At 39.9% G+C, this 14,355-nt stretch overlaps 1 protein-coding gene across 1 annotated transcript; it reads left to right on the plus strand.

Moving 5' to 3' along the window:
* Positions 1-11,134: 11,134 nt before the first annotated feature.
* Positions 11,135-13,586, plus strand: LOC118109123 (zinc finger protein 260). Its single transcript, XM_035155971.2, has 2 exons — positions 11,135-11,328; positions 12,364-13,586. The coding sequence occupies exons 1-2, from the start codon at positions 11,166-11,168 to the stop codon at positions 13,317-13,319; spliced, it is 1,119 nt and encodes a 372-aa protein (XP_035011862.2). The 5' UTR covers positions 11,135-11,165; the 3' UTR covers positions 13,320-13,586.
* Positions 13,587-14,355: the final 769 nt, after the last annotated feature.

Consider the following 14,355-nt stretch of genomic DNA (forward strand, 5'->3'; position numbering starts at 1 on the left):
TCACACGATAGATATAATTCTTTTTTTTTTTTACAAGAATTCAATATAATTAGTATTTTGTTTAAGTCATTAAATTAGGACAATGTGAACGACAATTGAATGAAGGATTTCATTATAGTTTGTTTTTTTGAAACTCAAAAGCTTAAATGTAGCAAAAGAAAATCTGTATAAAATGTAAAAAAAAAACATTTTCTTCTGTGATCTTTTTTAAATTCATACATTTAGTGTATGTTTATTTGTTTGTGTTTCCATATTTAAAAAAAGAAAAGAAATTTACAATATACACCAGGGGGTGGGGAACCACTAGCCTTTAGGCCAAATATGAGGCAATCAATAAATATATATTTTTTTAAACATCTCAGACATACAATTGATTTTTTCTGCGATTAAGACGAACGGTGATCTCAAGCATCGTTATCCAAACATCTGGATGAAATACTAAGACAAATATGTTTGGAAGTTGATGCTTTTCATCTGAGTTTGTTGGCTGCATTCTGACAGAGACAGTGGGGTGCAGGCCTGTGAATGTGCTGAGAGGGATGAGAAGCTGAAACATTCAGAAGGAGCCTTGTTCGTCTGACTACGCTGGCGAGTTTGCAAATCTCCTTCAGGAATTTGTTGGCTGGTTCCAGGAAATGAAAAGTAAACAAATGCAACTGAACATATTTGCAATGCAGGTTAATGTGGAACCAGCAGATTATTATGTACTTGTCGTATTCTCTTTCCTGCTCTTACTCGTGCTTCTCCTGCTGCTTCCAGGACTTCCTGCTGAACGGAACCTATTAATAATTTACTCCTACCACCACCAGAGAGGAGAACAGGATTTTCCTCCTTACGTTGCTCCAACACGACACTGGTTCGTGCTCAACCCACCAGCTCTTACTCCGGCAACTCCACAACCAGAAAAGAAATATTATTATCACCATCAGGCCTAAGTAATTAGTGTCACAGTTGTGTGAGATCAGAGCCTACAAACACATGTACTACTCGTGTCCCATGTTGACATTTCAAACAGAGCGTGCTACTTGCCTCCTTAATTGTAATGTCACTTGGAGAGTCGCTGCTGCAGGTGGGACCGACTCCTATCGCGACCCTCAGAGGATAAGCAGTGCAGCTAATGGAGTGCAACAGGGCTGCTGCTCTGCACGATGAAAACAAATGACACATGTAGTACAGTTGGTCATGTGGAAGCAGTGTTTCCTCACAAGTCCCACAATTCACCAGTGAACGGCCGTGCTGCCGAGTGTACGGATGTGTCGCACCTTTTCTTTCAGCACAAGTTTGTCCTCTGAGATTCTATCACATATCAAATCTTCAGATTTTTATTCAGTGTGTCGGTTCCATTTCCTGCTTTTTGCATCTCTTTAATCGGGCTTGCAGACCGTGGGCCGTTCAGTTTGCAATGGTTCATTAGTGCAGCTACTGCAGTGTTACAAACAAAACAACAACAAACAAACGGAAAATGTCGTGAAGTATTTTCCATGGGGCCAAACAAGCAAACATCACACACACAGAGAACTGTATGTCCTCTAACACCCATTTAACCTCTACTAATGGGCATCTTATTAAAAGTTAATGATCCTCACATAACTACAAAACTGTTGAATTAAGAAGCACGACACACCACATCGACCCGACAACATTTCACATTAGTTTGGTGACAGGGACCAAAAACATCAAGCTCAGTAATAATCACATTTCGGATGTATAATGTACCACACCTTTATGTTTAGGTAATGTACACACAGCTGAGCTATACATCAGATGACCAATGTGTCACCAACCTGGTTGTGGTGTTGGGATCTAAATTCAGTTACACATACATTCACAGAAATGTATATATTTGTATATATGTTGTTTAACTATTTGCTTGTGCCTGATAAAAACTAAACTATCCAGTGACAGGAGAGGATTTTTTTGGGGGGGGGTTCAACACATATTCAAGGAGAAAAGAAAAACAAAACACTCAGATTCACCATTGAAAAACACGGAGTCTTGTGTGTGTGTGTGTGTGTAACTATAAATATTCAATTTTCAATATCAGAAACCACGGTGCACTCAGATTATTAGTAAATCCATTAGCCTCCTCAGTCTGCACAGATATATTATCTGCGCTTCTTTTCTCACCTCACACACACACACACACACACACAGTGACTATGTCGCGGATCCAATATTGTGTGGGAGGATCCCGGTCCTTCATCAGTCTGGTTCACAGTCCTGTGTCTGGTCGGATGCTGACATTTAGCCCTGCACAACCCAACAAACGAACCTAATCACTCAGCGTGGACGGCAGCAGGAGCACAGAGGACGATCTTTAGAACCACACTTCCTGATGTTACTCATTCCTCTTTATTCCCCTCAGTAGTGAACGGTTTCAGCCAGCACCAACAAATGCATACAAACACCACATTAGGAATAACATCCAGTGGAGCGTGGCGGTGAATGTGTGAACGCCACGTGCACAGTAGATACAATCACACTGTTTTGAATGTATCAACCAGATGACTGCACAACAACAACCAATATCATGTGCGACTCATTTATTCGTCTGGCAATCAGTGGGATCTGATGCTGGCATTTAACACCGACGACAGCACTCAATAAACCAACCGTGGAAATAGATTGAGTCTCAGATGCAACAACAGTCTCAGGGCCCACAACAAATAATCATGTAATCAGAGATGCATCTTCAGCTTTGCTTTCAGAAGATAAAGACATTATTTGTCCAGTCTGGTCTTGTACCTACATCCTTCTCCTGTGAACCTACACGAATTGAAATGGCCAGGCAGTCAAAAAAAACCTCTTAGAACTTTATAGATGTGGATTTAGGGAGTTTTCGTGTCTCTTGTTATATTTTCGGTGTTTTGGCTCCAAGTTGTAAAACATCGTGAGTCAATGAGCTTGAAAATGAAAAAGGTCAGCGAGGGAAATTAAATGATGATGTTATTGAGCTTTTTAGAAAGAATTCAGTCATGCACAGTAAATAAAAAACCTATTCCCGACTCTGTGTGCTGAGTTCTACTCTTGACAGAAACAAGTGGATCTGAAATCTCACGGTGCACAACACTGATGGGGTTAATGTAGTGCAATATCAGTGTTATATATTGAAAGGGAAACATTGTGCTGCAATAACTGCAAATCCTCTCTCTCCTCCCACAGCCACCTTCATTCAACATATTTAAAATGCTCCAGTTCGGGGAGTCTGTTTATCAACTGCAGAAGTGACTGAAAGAGCAGTTTTTATATGTATAATAAGGAAATGAAATAGAAAGCAGCAATGTGTTCTGAAGCCATGTAGTGTGCAGTGTAATATTGCTGAGTATCTCTCTGGCTGTATCCTTGACTGAGTCTCATGTGTGATCATGTACTTCAGTGCAGACTGCAGCTGTAGCTTTAGAATCCACATGACTGTGATGAATGACTTTGTTTATCGAAAGAATCCAAACTCACACCCTTCTGCCGTTGAAGCTGTTTTTGTAGGTAGATTTATGGCGGGGGTGGGGGGGGTCATGGTGGTCTGGGTGGCACAGATTTCACAGTAAAGAATCCCATTAAAATTTTATCTCGGAGTTGTCATCACAAAAACAACTTAAGGAACTGGATCTCATTTTCAGCCGCTCGTTGTATCTGAGCAGCGTCGGTGACTAACCACGGGGTCGGATCAATGGCAAAGATCATCAAGATCACGGTGCACAATAACCACTTATAAATACTGAAACAGCAAAACTGTGGTTTGGGAGAAACATCCTCCTCCTCCTCCTCCTCCTCCTCCTCCTCCTTTAATAACTTCTGTACGGATGTCCTTGAAAAATGCATCACCTTTGACCTCTGCTGGAGCTCATTGTGGTTGAGTGAACGTGAAGAAGTAGAAACTAATCTTCTGTGACAGTTTGCTCCCTAAAAACATTTTCAGTAGATAAGTATTGTCCTGTTTAATTATCATATAAACAATATTTAGCATCGATAACTGTTGCAGTAGCACCGACGTCTCAAACCAAAACAAACGTTTCATCAAATACTTTAAATACTTTTGTCCTAACACACACACACAGGGACATACAGTAGGTTAAAGAATACCCTGCTTGCTGCTATGCACAGTGTCAGTGCTGAAATAAAAAAATAATTAATAAACTACCATTGAAACTGCTCTGGATGTTCAAATAGTGTTAATCCAACAACGTGGTGATTTTTGAATAAACGGAAAACAAAAGCTCTTGTGTCAGTTTGAAGTTTGAACTGTTGTGCAATGGGAGAATCTGACATGTTCCCTGTCGAGTGTGTGTGGTGTGGGAATATTCCTGTGTGCGTGTGTTGTGCTGAATGTGCAATTTGTACGTCCCCATTTTGTGTGTTAGTGTGTCTGTGCACGCATACTTGTTTTTGTTACCTCCTCAGGACCTTGTCCACAAGAAAAATTGATCTTGTCAAGCACAGGGGACCTCATGGGGACCACAGCCTGGTCTAATGAGGCCAAACACCATTCCTCAGCTCCTGGTTAAGGTTAGAGGTGAGATATGAATTGTGTTTAGATGGAGGTCGGTTAGTCATGAACTGGTCATGGTAAAGATTCGGTATAAGGTTTTGCTTTGGCTCTCTACAAGGAATGGAAGTCAATACAAAGTCCTAATAAGGATAGCTGCGCCAACTTGTGTGTTAGTGTGTGCACATGCACCTTATTGTAAAATATGACAAGACATTATGATCAACTAATTAATTATGATGAATTCCGACCTTCTGCAAGAATTTTATTGTATTATATTTTCTATACTGATATGGAGTCTGAAATAAAGCTTAACTTCCAGCATGCGTAAATTGGATTCAAATTTGAATGTCTTGTTGAATCACACTTTTTTTCATATATAGGACAAAGTAAAGATATTTGATTCACTCATAAATGAGTAAATTAGGATTGTTTTAGCTTTGGCTGCAGGAAGTAACATTATCTGATATAATAGTTTAAATATTCTGCTTTAAAAAAGTAAGATTAAAATTTGATGCGTGTAGCGAATCTCTTTAAAACAGGTAAGATGGTTAAATATGCAGAAATTCTGTTGTGTTTGCTGATTTCTTAAATGATGTTTAGCATGGACAGTGAACAGCACAGTTATTCATGCTGACACTGTAAAATACATATTGTGATCTTACCACTTTTCAGATCATTTGTCAAACTCTCTCAGTCATGTGATCCCTTTCTGATACTGACCTCGGGGCCAAACATGTACGTTCAACATACTATTTACTTTTTGATCAACAGGCAGAACTCCTTGCTCTGTCTTATATTAATGGCAGCTAAAATAACAAAGCTATTATAAACAATCGTTCTCCACAGTTCTTCTGCAGTGAAACTAATTTCTCTGTGCTACTGTGCATGAAAAGGTTACTACAGATAAAACCAACGACCCTCAAGCACAAATAAACCACAAATTAACTTGAGAATCATTTAGAGAAAATTGCCCTTAAATTTTGTATTTTCATGTTGGTTACTTTATGTATTCTTTCTGTTGTTTCTGGAACTTCCTCGCTGGTGGTTGTATGGTGGTTACTTCCTGCCCCCACCCGTCTCAGTAGAGTAGAATGGTGCTACAGTCATACAGTCACGAGGCTTTAGCACACAGAGTAAATATTAAAGTAAACGAGTAAATACTGGTGTAAATAATAAAGTAAATCAATGTAAAAAATTCACACACACATACTGTATGCACCACTCTACCACCAACCACCACTTTATAAAGCGCTCCACTTCTATCATGTATACAAAGAAAAATGTATCTCAAAAATTGTATCACTTACCAGCTAATGATTCTTATTTCGACAGCCGTCTACTTTAGTGCTACTTGGCTAGGATTGGCGTGACACCATTTCCAATGCACAGATTCACCAACTGCTTCATTAGGAGGGGGTGAGATGTTCATAGGTTCATGCTAAACACCCTGATGTGCCATTGCCAAGACATGCAGCTCGTCCTCACCCAGCCCTGGTTCCTCCTCACCTGGAGGTAACTGTCAGTAACAACATCCATCAGTCACGCTGATCGATTTCTGTCACACATTCACACACAGAGACGCAGCTGCTGCTGTCAGCCTCCATCTCAGGTGACAGGTGTGTTAGAGACAGGCTCTTAGGCTCACACTCATATAGGCTGAAGCAGGGATGTAGGTTATCTCCATGGTGCTCATGACCAGGCCCAGGTCATTGTGTCAGTTTATTAAGAGAGATGAGAATAGGAGCTCAACCTACAGTGTTCTGTCATTAGCGCAGTAATGTCTTTACTCCAGAATTTACAAAATGTTCACATATCTTTTCCAGACGTTTTAACCACATCTAGCTCCTTCATGTCATGAAGATTTTTCATTTAACTTATTTCTAACTAAGTGGAACCCAGTAGAGCATTTAAGTCCACCGAGGCCTGACAGTCCCCTGATGAAACCACATTTAAATTCACTAGATTTTTATTTGGATCTGCTCCAAATTTCCCACACTTGAAAAAATATCAATCCTCTAAACCTGCCTGATTTTGTTCATTGAGATCCATGAATATTTTCTGAGAAATCAATAAAAAACACACACTATTTCATTATTTTAAAGAAAGTCTCTACCAAAATGTAATAGGTTCTTTCCTAAGCCATATCCACAATCCACCCTGACCCCACACCACATCCCTCCACCAAGTTTTGTTGTAATCTGTCCAATAGTCTTTGTGTAATCCTGCTCACAAACAAACAAATACTGATGCAAACATGCCACCCTTGGTAAAGGAGTAGGAATAAGCTATATATAGGAAACATATATCTTCTATATACAATAATGGATTTTGTCGTGGTTACACTGTTCACAAGTGAAGCTTCTAAAGACTCTCCTTGTATGCTTTACATGAGAAGTTGACTTTAAAGCCAGTCTTTGACAACTTAATGAGTTAAACATGACTGAACATATTAAGGAGCTTGATCATTAATATGTCGGAAGAGATTCAAAGGTCAAATGAATCATGTATTCAGGTGCTTTGCTTTGCTGCTAATGAGTCTCCCAAAAAACAGTTTACCCCTGTGTCTTTACCTCTGTCACTCTTAACTTGTCCTTCTTTCACTAAATGTGGCTTTGACTTTTGTAAAAAATTAAAAAACTAAATGAAATAAGTGAGTGAGGGAACGAGTCAGTGGGGTGAGGGGGTCAGATTGTGTTAATATGTAGGGAGAACTGTGATCCTCATCCTTCACACCGCGCTGGGCTCCCTCATCATGGAGGTTCACATGCAGCGGGTGGTGCACACTGATCCAGTAATCTCTCTGAGCTGCTGCACCCACATGTTGACATGAGTGTCAACAACAGCAGTGACCTGACAGATGCAGCAAATTCATATCGACAGATTTCACACGAACAACAGGTGTCAGGCGTAAATGTCAAAGTCCTTCAAGACACAACTTAGAGAAAGAAGGATACCTGCATACTTCTGGGAATAATGTTTTCATTTGCCACAAGGATAGATTGTGTCATCTTGTTTTCTTTTAGGCCACGTTTGATTCTCTCAGTACATTGAAATACCAAATGATTATTGTGATTATTTGAAGAATGGGCTGTGAATAGAGTTTCAGAAATAAAATGGACAATGAGCGATCTCTTTCAGATCTTAGCACAGTAATTGACCTGACTTTGCCCTAACTAAGCCGATGATTGATGTTGTCAGTAAGTGGGCTGTACGTTTTCTAGAGTAACTCCTACACAATTTAGAACGAACAGGAAATCATATAGATGTGGTATCCTACCACTCGTAACATGTTTCCTTTAATGATTTGTTAGCTCTGCCAAGGATATGTTTTCACTCTGTCTATTTGTTTGTATGTAAGCAAGGTTACACAAAAACGACTAGACAGATTACCACAAATTATAATTTTCTTTAACAATCTGAGATATAGGACATTTTTAATTCATGGATTTTGGTGGAAAAAATCTGGCATATTGACAGAGTATGCCTGATTGCCTGAGTGTATGAAATGTGATGCAGCTTGATTTTGAATTAAATGAGACTGTTATATATAGACTGTATATGATCTACTGAGTAACATTCTAGTTTTACATTTAATTTTGAGATCTTTCTCGGACTGTCCAACTGTCATCTGTAATGTTCTCCAAGTGTGTAGCATGGAACTCAACATGGTTTTAGATTCCAAAGAAACAATGATGTGACACCCAAAAGCAATTAGATCAAAATGAAAGAAGACACCATCAACATGTGTTTCAGTAAACAGCGCAGTTGTGTTGGGCTTTTTGTGATGGTGTGATATTGGCATTGAAGCCCTTGATGAAAAATATCTAACACTGTTGTCTCGAAGGAAAGTGTGTCAGCTTCTACGAGAGAGGAAGAATAATTGTCGGAGCTCTGTGTATCTTGAACTCTTTGAACTATACGACAGAAGAAATATATATATATATATATTTCTTCTGTCGTATATATATATAACGTTCTGATCCTTCTGAGTATCCTTCAAGTTCAGAGTAAGGGAGATTAAACACTTTAAATGCTGTGAAGGGCACAATAAGGTTTTCTTTCTGATGTCAGAAGTGATACAATGAACTGGTGAAGACTAAGAGGTATGGAGTTAAAAAGAAAAAGCCTCTGCACTGTGTTTGACCGACAGCTGGGTCTGCAGGTAACACACACTGTTTTCCTGTGGTAGCTGCAGTTTACAAGCTACACCCCAAATACCTGCAGATAACACTGTACATTTATAATCATACAACAAAACATTGCAGATATTACCTGAAAGAAAACAATGATGATGCACTACTTAACCATTATCCACTAGATCCAATTTGCAAGTGTTTGAACTACAGCTACCAGTTCACAATACAATGTAAACATGTGTGTGTGTGTGTGTGTGTGTGTGCGTGCGTGCGTGCGTGCGTGCGTGCGTGCGTGCGCAAACCAGTGATAATCACAAGAGTACCAGCTGTAGATGTATTCACTTTAAAAGTAAATTTTACTCTTCCAGTTTTCCATGTGACTGACAGTTGAGGACAGAAACCAGATGCAAACACTCAACAAGTCAAAACAAAGTATTTTAATTTCAGCTGGACTTTAAGAGTAAAGAGATGGAGGTGGTGGGTCTGTGCAGAGTGAGCTGGCACAGAAGCATCTGTCATGTTGGCATGTAAAGTTTATACGTGATGCTGTGTGTGTGTGTGTGTGTGTGTGTGTGTGTGTGTGTGTGTGCCTGCATGTGTGCAAGTGTGGGGGGCCCCCACTGGTATGTTATTGTCTGACTATACAGAAACAGTGAACTTTAATCCCAATGTCTCAACTAACAATACCATGAATGGTATTTCTGGTATTTTTCAAAAGCCTGACATGCAGGGACACAAAGAAATAAGTTCAGAGGAAAACATACTGAGACGGTATGAACATAAAATGAAAAAACATAAAATAAATGATGGTAAAAAATGAAAAGACTGTTAGGATTGATCATTGATAATAATTTGTCTATAGAAATTGTATTAATTTTGATTTTTGGAAGAAGTTGTTTTCAAAAGCAGACATAAATCATCAAAGCAGCTTTTGGCATATTTCACATCAAAAGATTATCTTCAAAACTTCATGAGAATGAAAGTAAATAATAAAGGATAAGTTGAAAAAATCCACAAGAGGTGAGAAAGAAGTAGTTCAAAATGATGATGAATTTTGTACTGAAAACATGCATCTGTTTTATTAAAAGTGTCAGTTAACCTGTACATCCTATCTTGTTTTTGTACTATGATAAATCTGGTAGATATCAACGCTCACTGAGGCAAATATCACTCATAATGATAAAAGCATTGGCATTTTAAAGTGTCAAATAATAGCACTGCAGTCATTTATATCATGAAGCTCACGGTTGTATTCCACGATATCTGCTGCCATCTGCTGGTCAGCTACTGTAAATGTAAACTCCACTGCTTCTTTCTTATGAAGGCAGCAGGCAGGCTGGCAGGTAGGTGTAGGTAGGCAGGTAGGTAGGTAGGTAGGTAGGTAGGTAGGTAGGTAGGTAGGTAGGTAGGTAGGTAGGTAGGCTATTAGACAGAGAGACGGACGGATAGACATGAACATACATAGGTCAATCGGTCGGTAGGTATATGGCTAGGTAGGTAGGTTGGCAGGTAGGTATGCAAGTAGGTAGGTAGGCTTTTAGACAGACAGACAGACAGATTGACGGATGGACAGGAAAATAGGTAGGTAGGTAGGTAGGTAGGTAGGTAGTTGGGTTGCTAGGTAGGTAAATAGGTTGGTAGGTCTTACAAAATAAAACAGCCTTGAATTTGTTCATGTTTCTGTTTGTCAAAACGTTCAAGATTAGATCTAAGCTGTAAAGTGAATAACCTAATAAAAAGCTCAACAACCCACTGTTGAAGACGTCTATGATGATGGTGTTGTTTCAGACCAGTAGGTGGCAGCAAAGCTCCATCAAGCTGAGGGGCTGGGTCCATTGTGTGCCTGTTGTGTTGCCATGTCTGTTTACTCAGAGACTTATCTCGTCCACAGAGTTGCTGAAGTTGATCAGTCAGATGCCCTGTGCATATTCATCACCATCTGTGCTTCTGTCTGTTTGATTGGTGGGATAGCTAAAATATACAAACACAAAATATCTCAATTGCATTTTTGAGATGCGAATAAATATTGGTCCATGAACAAAAAATATTGTATTTTACTTTAAAAAAACAATGATATCCAGGATGTTTGGCTTATAGAAATACTTCATTTGAAACATGCCATCAAACAAGCACATTCATTATAACATTAGTAATTATGAAAAAACTAACTTTAGGCTAACTGATTATAATATAAAGTGTATTACTATTATTATTATTATTATTATTATTATTATTATTGCCATTGTTATTATTATTATTATTATTATTATTATTATTATCATTATTGTTATTGTTATTGTTATTGTTATTACTATATTATTATTAATTGATGTTTTCACCCGAGAATTCATTCAGTATACCCTCAAAGAGATGGAAGGAAGACGAGTGTGCGTCTTTTCGCCTTTTCCAGCAATAAGAGAGTTTACTTGTTTTTCGGGTGGTATCTGGCAACCCAGAAGCAGCAGCAGCAGCAGCAGCGGCTCGCCGCGTTCAAACCAGAGACTGTGTATGGTCCGAACCCAGAGAGGAGCTGCTCAGACACAATGTCCAACTCACAACTCCTCAAAGCTGCGGTGCAGCAGAAACTGGCCGCAGCTGCTGAGGACATTTTCCGCCTGTTCGAACAAACTCTCAGAGACTATGAGCAGGAGGTTTTTCTCTCGAGGCAGCGGATGGAGCAGCAGCGCACACTGAGCCGGTGCCAAGGTAACGACAGGTTAACTTTCACCTCCACCACCACCACTCCTCAGGTGTCTGCAGAAAGGTGTCTGTCAGTCCGCCACACAGCACACAGAAAGTAGCGCCATTTTGCATCCCTTGTGTGTATCAGGATGCAAAATGGCTGGCTCCATTAAGTCACAGAAATGCCTGTGTTCAAATTTGAGATAAGAATTCAAGTAGTTTCTCACTTCAAATCACCTGCTTTTTTATATATAGGGGTAGACATTACATTTGAAGATTCAATCTAAACTTCAGCATCATCTTTTTACATTATTTACATTAGGTTTAATCCAAATCTGCTCCTGGTGTGGGCAAATGTAAAAAAATGTACCTTTTAATGTTTGAGTTAACAGAGACAAATACATGTTCGTCAATTTCAGTTCAAAGTTTGGGGACTGACTTGAATATAACAAGAAGTGAATATAATAAATAATAGTATAATCACATTGTCAGTAGACCACACGCACCTCATGGACTGCACTTTAACTGCACTCAGGTTAAACACTGTACATATTCTGTTTACACTGTATGTAATCGTTTTCATTCCATTTATATTGTTTTCTATTTTTTTACATTTCCTTACACGTATTATTACTTTAAAGATTTAAATGTTTGACTGCCCTTGTGGTACTTGTGGGACTAATAAAGGATTATCTTATCTTGTCTAATCTTATGTGAACATTTTCACAGCTTCTTTCTATTTGGGACTATTCATTATGTACCCAAATATTACTGGGTTCTTTCATGGCCCATGTTCCATCCTTCCAACACGTTTCATGGAAATCGGTTTCGTAGTTTTTGCATAATCTTGCTGAGCACCAAACCAACCAAAAAGAAAAAGGGAAAAAAACAGGGCGGAAAACATAACCTCATTGACTAAGCTAATAAGAATGCAAAATTCTGAGGGACATTCACACTGGAACGTGTGTTTCAATACTTTTCTAGTTCTCTATTGAACATATAGAAATCAGAATGTGTTTTTGATCGGACTAAATTTCGTTCCTCTTGTGTAATATCCAGGCCCTGTGCAGCTCTCTGTGCAGGAAGAGGACATCCCGTCGGAGCAGGACCTCTGTGAGAAGGCGACTGACGTGGGCGAGGATGACGAGGAGCCCCTGCAGGTTAAAGAGGAACAGGAGGATGAACAGTGGGCCGCTCAGGCAGGTGAAAAGCAGGAGGAGGCTGACACCAAAGAGACAATGTTCAATATCATCTATGTGCAGAGAAGTGATGAAGATGGAAGACAGTCGCCTTGTCGAAGCCAAGAGGTTGAAAATAGAGCAGACCCTTTGCCCAGCAGCTCATCTGAACAGCTGAGAGCAGAACCCGAGAGAGGCCGCTGTGGTGCGTCAGAGCCGACCAGTGACTTCCAGATGAGTGAAGACAGTGATGATGAGTGGAGAGACAGCAGTCCCCCTCTCTCAGGTGTAAAGAAACCCCAGCAAGCCGGGGAGACGGTAGAGAGGCCGTACACCTGCAGCGTGTGCAACAAGAATTTCAGGATTAAATCCATCCTGACTCGCCACATGAAGACACACACGGGGGAGAAACCTTACAGCTGCAGTGTCTGCGGCAAAAGCTTCATCCAGCGCTCCTATCTGCACACTCACATGAACTCGCACTCTGGACAGAAACCGCACACGTGTAGTTACTGCGGCAGAGGATTCACGCAGGTCGGGAACATGAACGCTCACATGCGAATCCACACGGGGGAGAAGCCTCACAGCTGCTCTGACTGTGGCAAGAGTTTCAGAGAGAAAGCAGATCTCATCAAGCACACAATAATACACACTGGAGAGAAGCCGTACACTTGCACTGTATGTAACATGAGATTCAGTGCTCAGTCCAATCTAACGCGCCACATGAAGACTCATTCAGGGGAGAAGCCATACAGCTGTGCCGCCTGTGGGAAACGATTCATACGACGCTCCCATTTAATCATTCACATGAAGACTCATGCAGGAGAGAACTCATAAAACCATTACAACTGCCAATGACATTTATTTCATCATTTACAGCTTAGAGCCTGTAGTGGAAAAATAACTAAGTGTAGTGGAAAATGACTAAGTGTGGTTGAAACCTATTTTATAGTTGAAGAGTAACTTTTTGCATACCTGTCTAAGACTCCAGACCTGAAATGTTTATGACTTGAAACCTGTATGACCTTTTTATATACCTGTATGACCTTTCCATTACTTATTGACTGTCCAAAGAACCCAATGGAAATGTATGCAAATCAGTTTCCTGTATCTTGATTCCTGTCTCAAACTGTGCCTACAGAACCAGTCTGAACTGGCTCAGGCAAACAGCCTTGTTCTCCTATATAAGATCCTCCATTTGACTGTTCTCCATCTTCACTCTGAGATCCCTGTAACTCTCTGGGTTGATCCTTTCTGCAGAAAGCCCCTATTAAAATACACGTAGATAAATTTGGTGTTCCAGCCTCTTGTATTTCCAGATTTCCATCACAAACCAATGTAACGTTCAGCTCTAAAGACACAGTTACGGTTACAGTGGATGACGACGTAGAGGAGTAAAACCAATATCAAAAACATTTTTCCCTTAAACAATCTCGTTTCTACTTATAATTCCTCGGTTGTTCAGTAGATGCTCTTGCTTTGGAAGTTAAAATGTTCCCAACTTTAAAACATTTTGCTTGCCTTGAGTATTAAAAGTGATAATGCTGTTGTACCTTTAAGTCTTCATTTCAGTGGCAAATCAAATGACCATCATAAAACAGACCAGAGATAAGATCAAGTTTAAATACAGCCATACTGTATAAGTTTTGTGAGGAGCCAGCTTGAGTCCATCAGGATTTTCCAAAGACGGATGAAGCGCTTGAATTGGCGAAGCCCAGAAACCGCTGCAACTGTCTCCTCTCGGATTAGGTGTCACTCTCTGACACTGGCTGAACTTTACATCGGTCTGTCTTCACCTGCCACTGCTTGATAACAAGACCCCAAGAAACTGACTGGGGAGGTAAGTAGCTCACATTTCTCAACTTTAACAACG

This window comes from Hippoglossus stenolepis, chromosome 1 (genome assembly GCF_022539355.2).
Source record: "Hippoglossus stenolepis isolate QCI-W04-F060 chromosome 1, HSTE1.2, whole genome shotgun sequence".
NCBI lineage: Eukaryota > Metazoa > Chordata > Actinopteri > Pleuronectiformes > Pleuronectidae > Hippoglossus > Hippoglossus stenolepis.

Excerpts from the sequence above, each read along its gene's own strand:
- LOC118109123 (XM_035155971.2), top strand. The coding sequence starts at position 11,166 with ATGTCCAACTCACAACTCCTCAAAGCTGCGGTGCAGCAGAAACTGGCC. Across the intron at positions 11,329-12,363 it reads CACACTGAGCCGGTGCCAAG|GCCCTGTGCAGCTCTCTGTG; the intron begins GTAACGACAGGT and ends TGTAATATCCAG.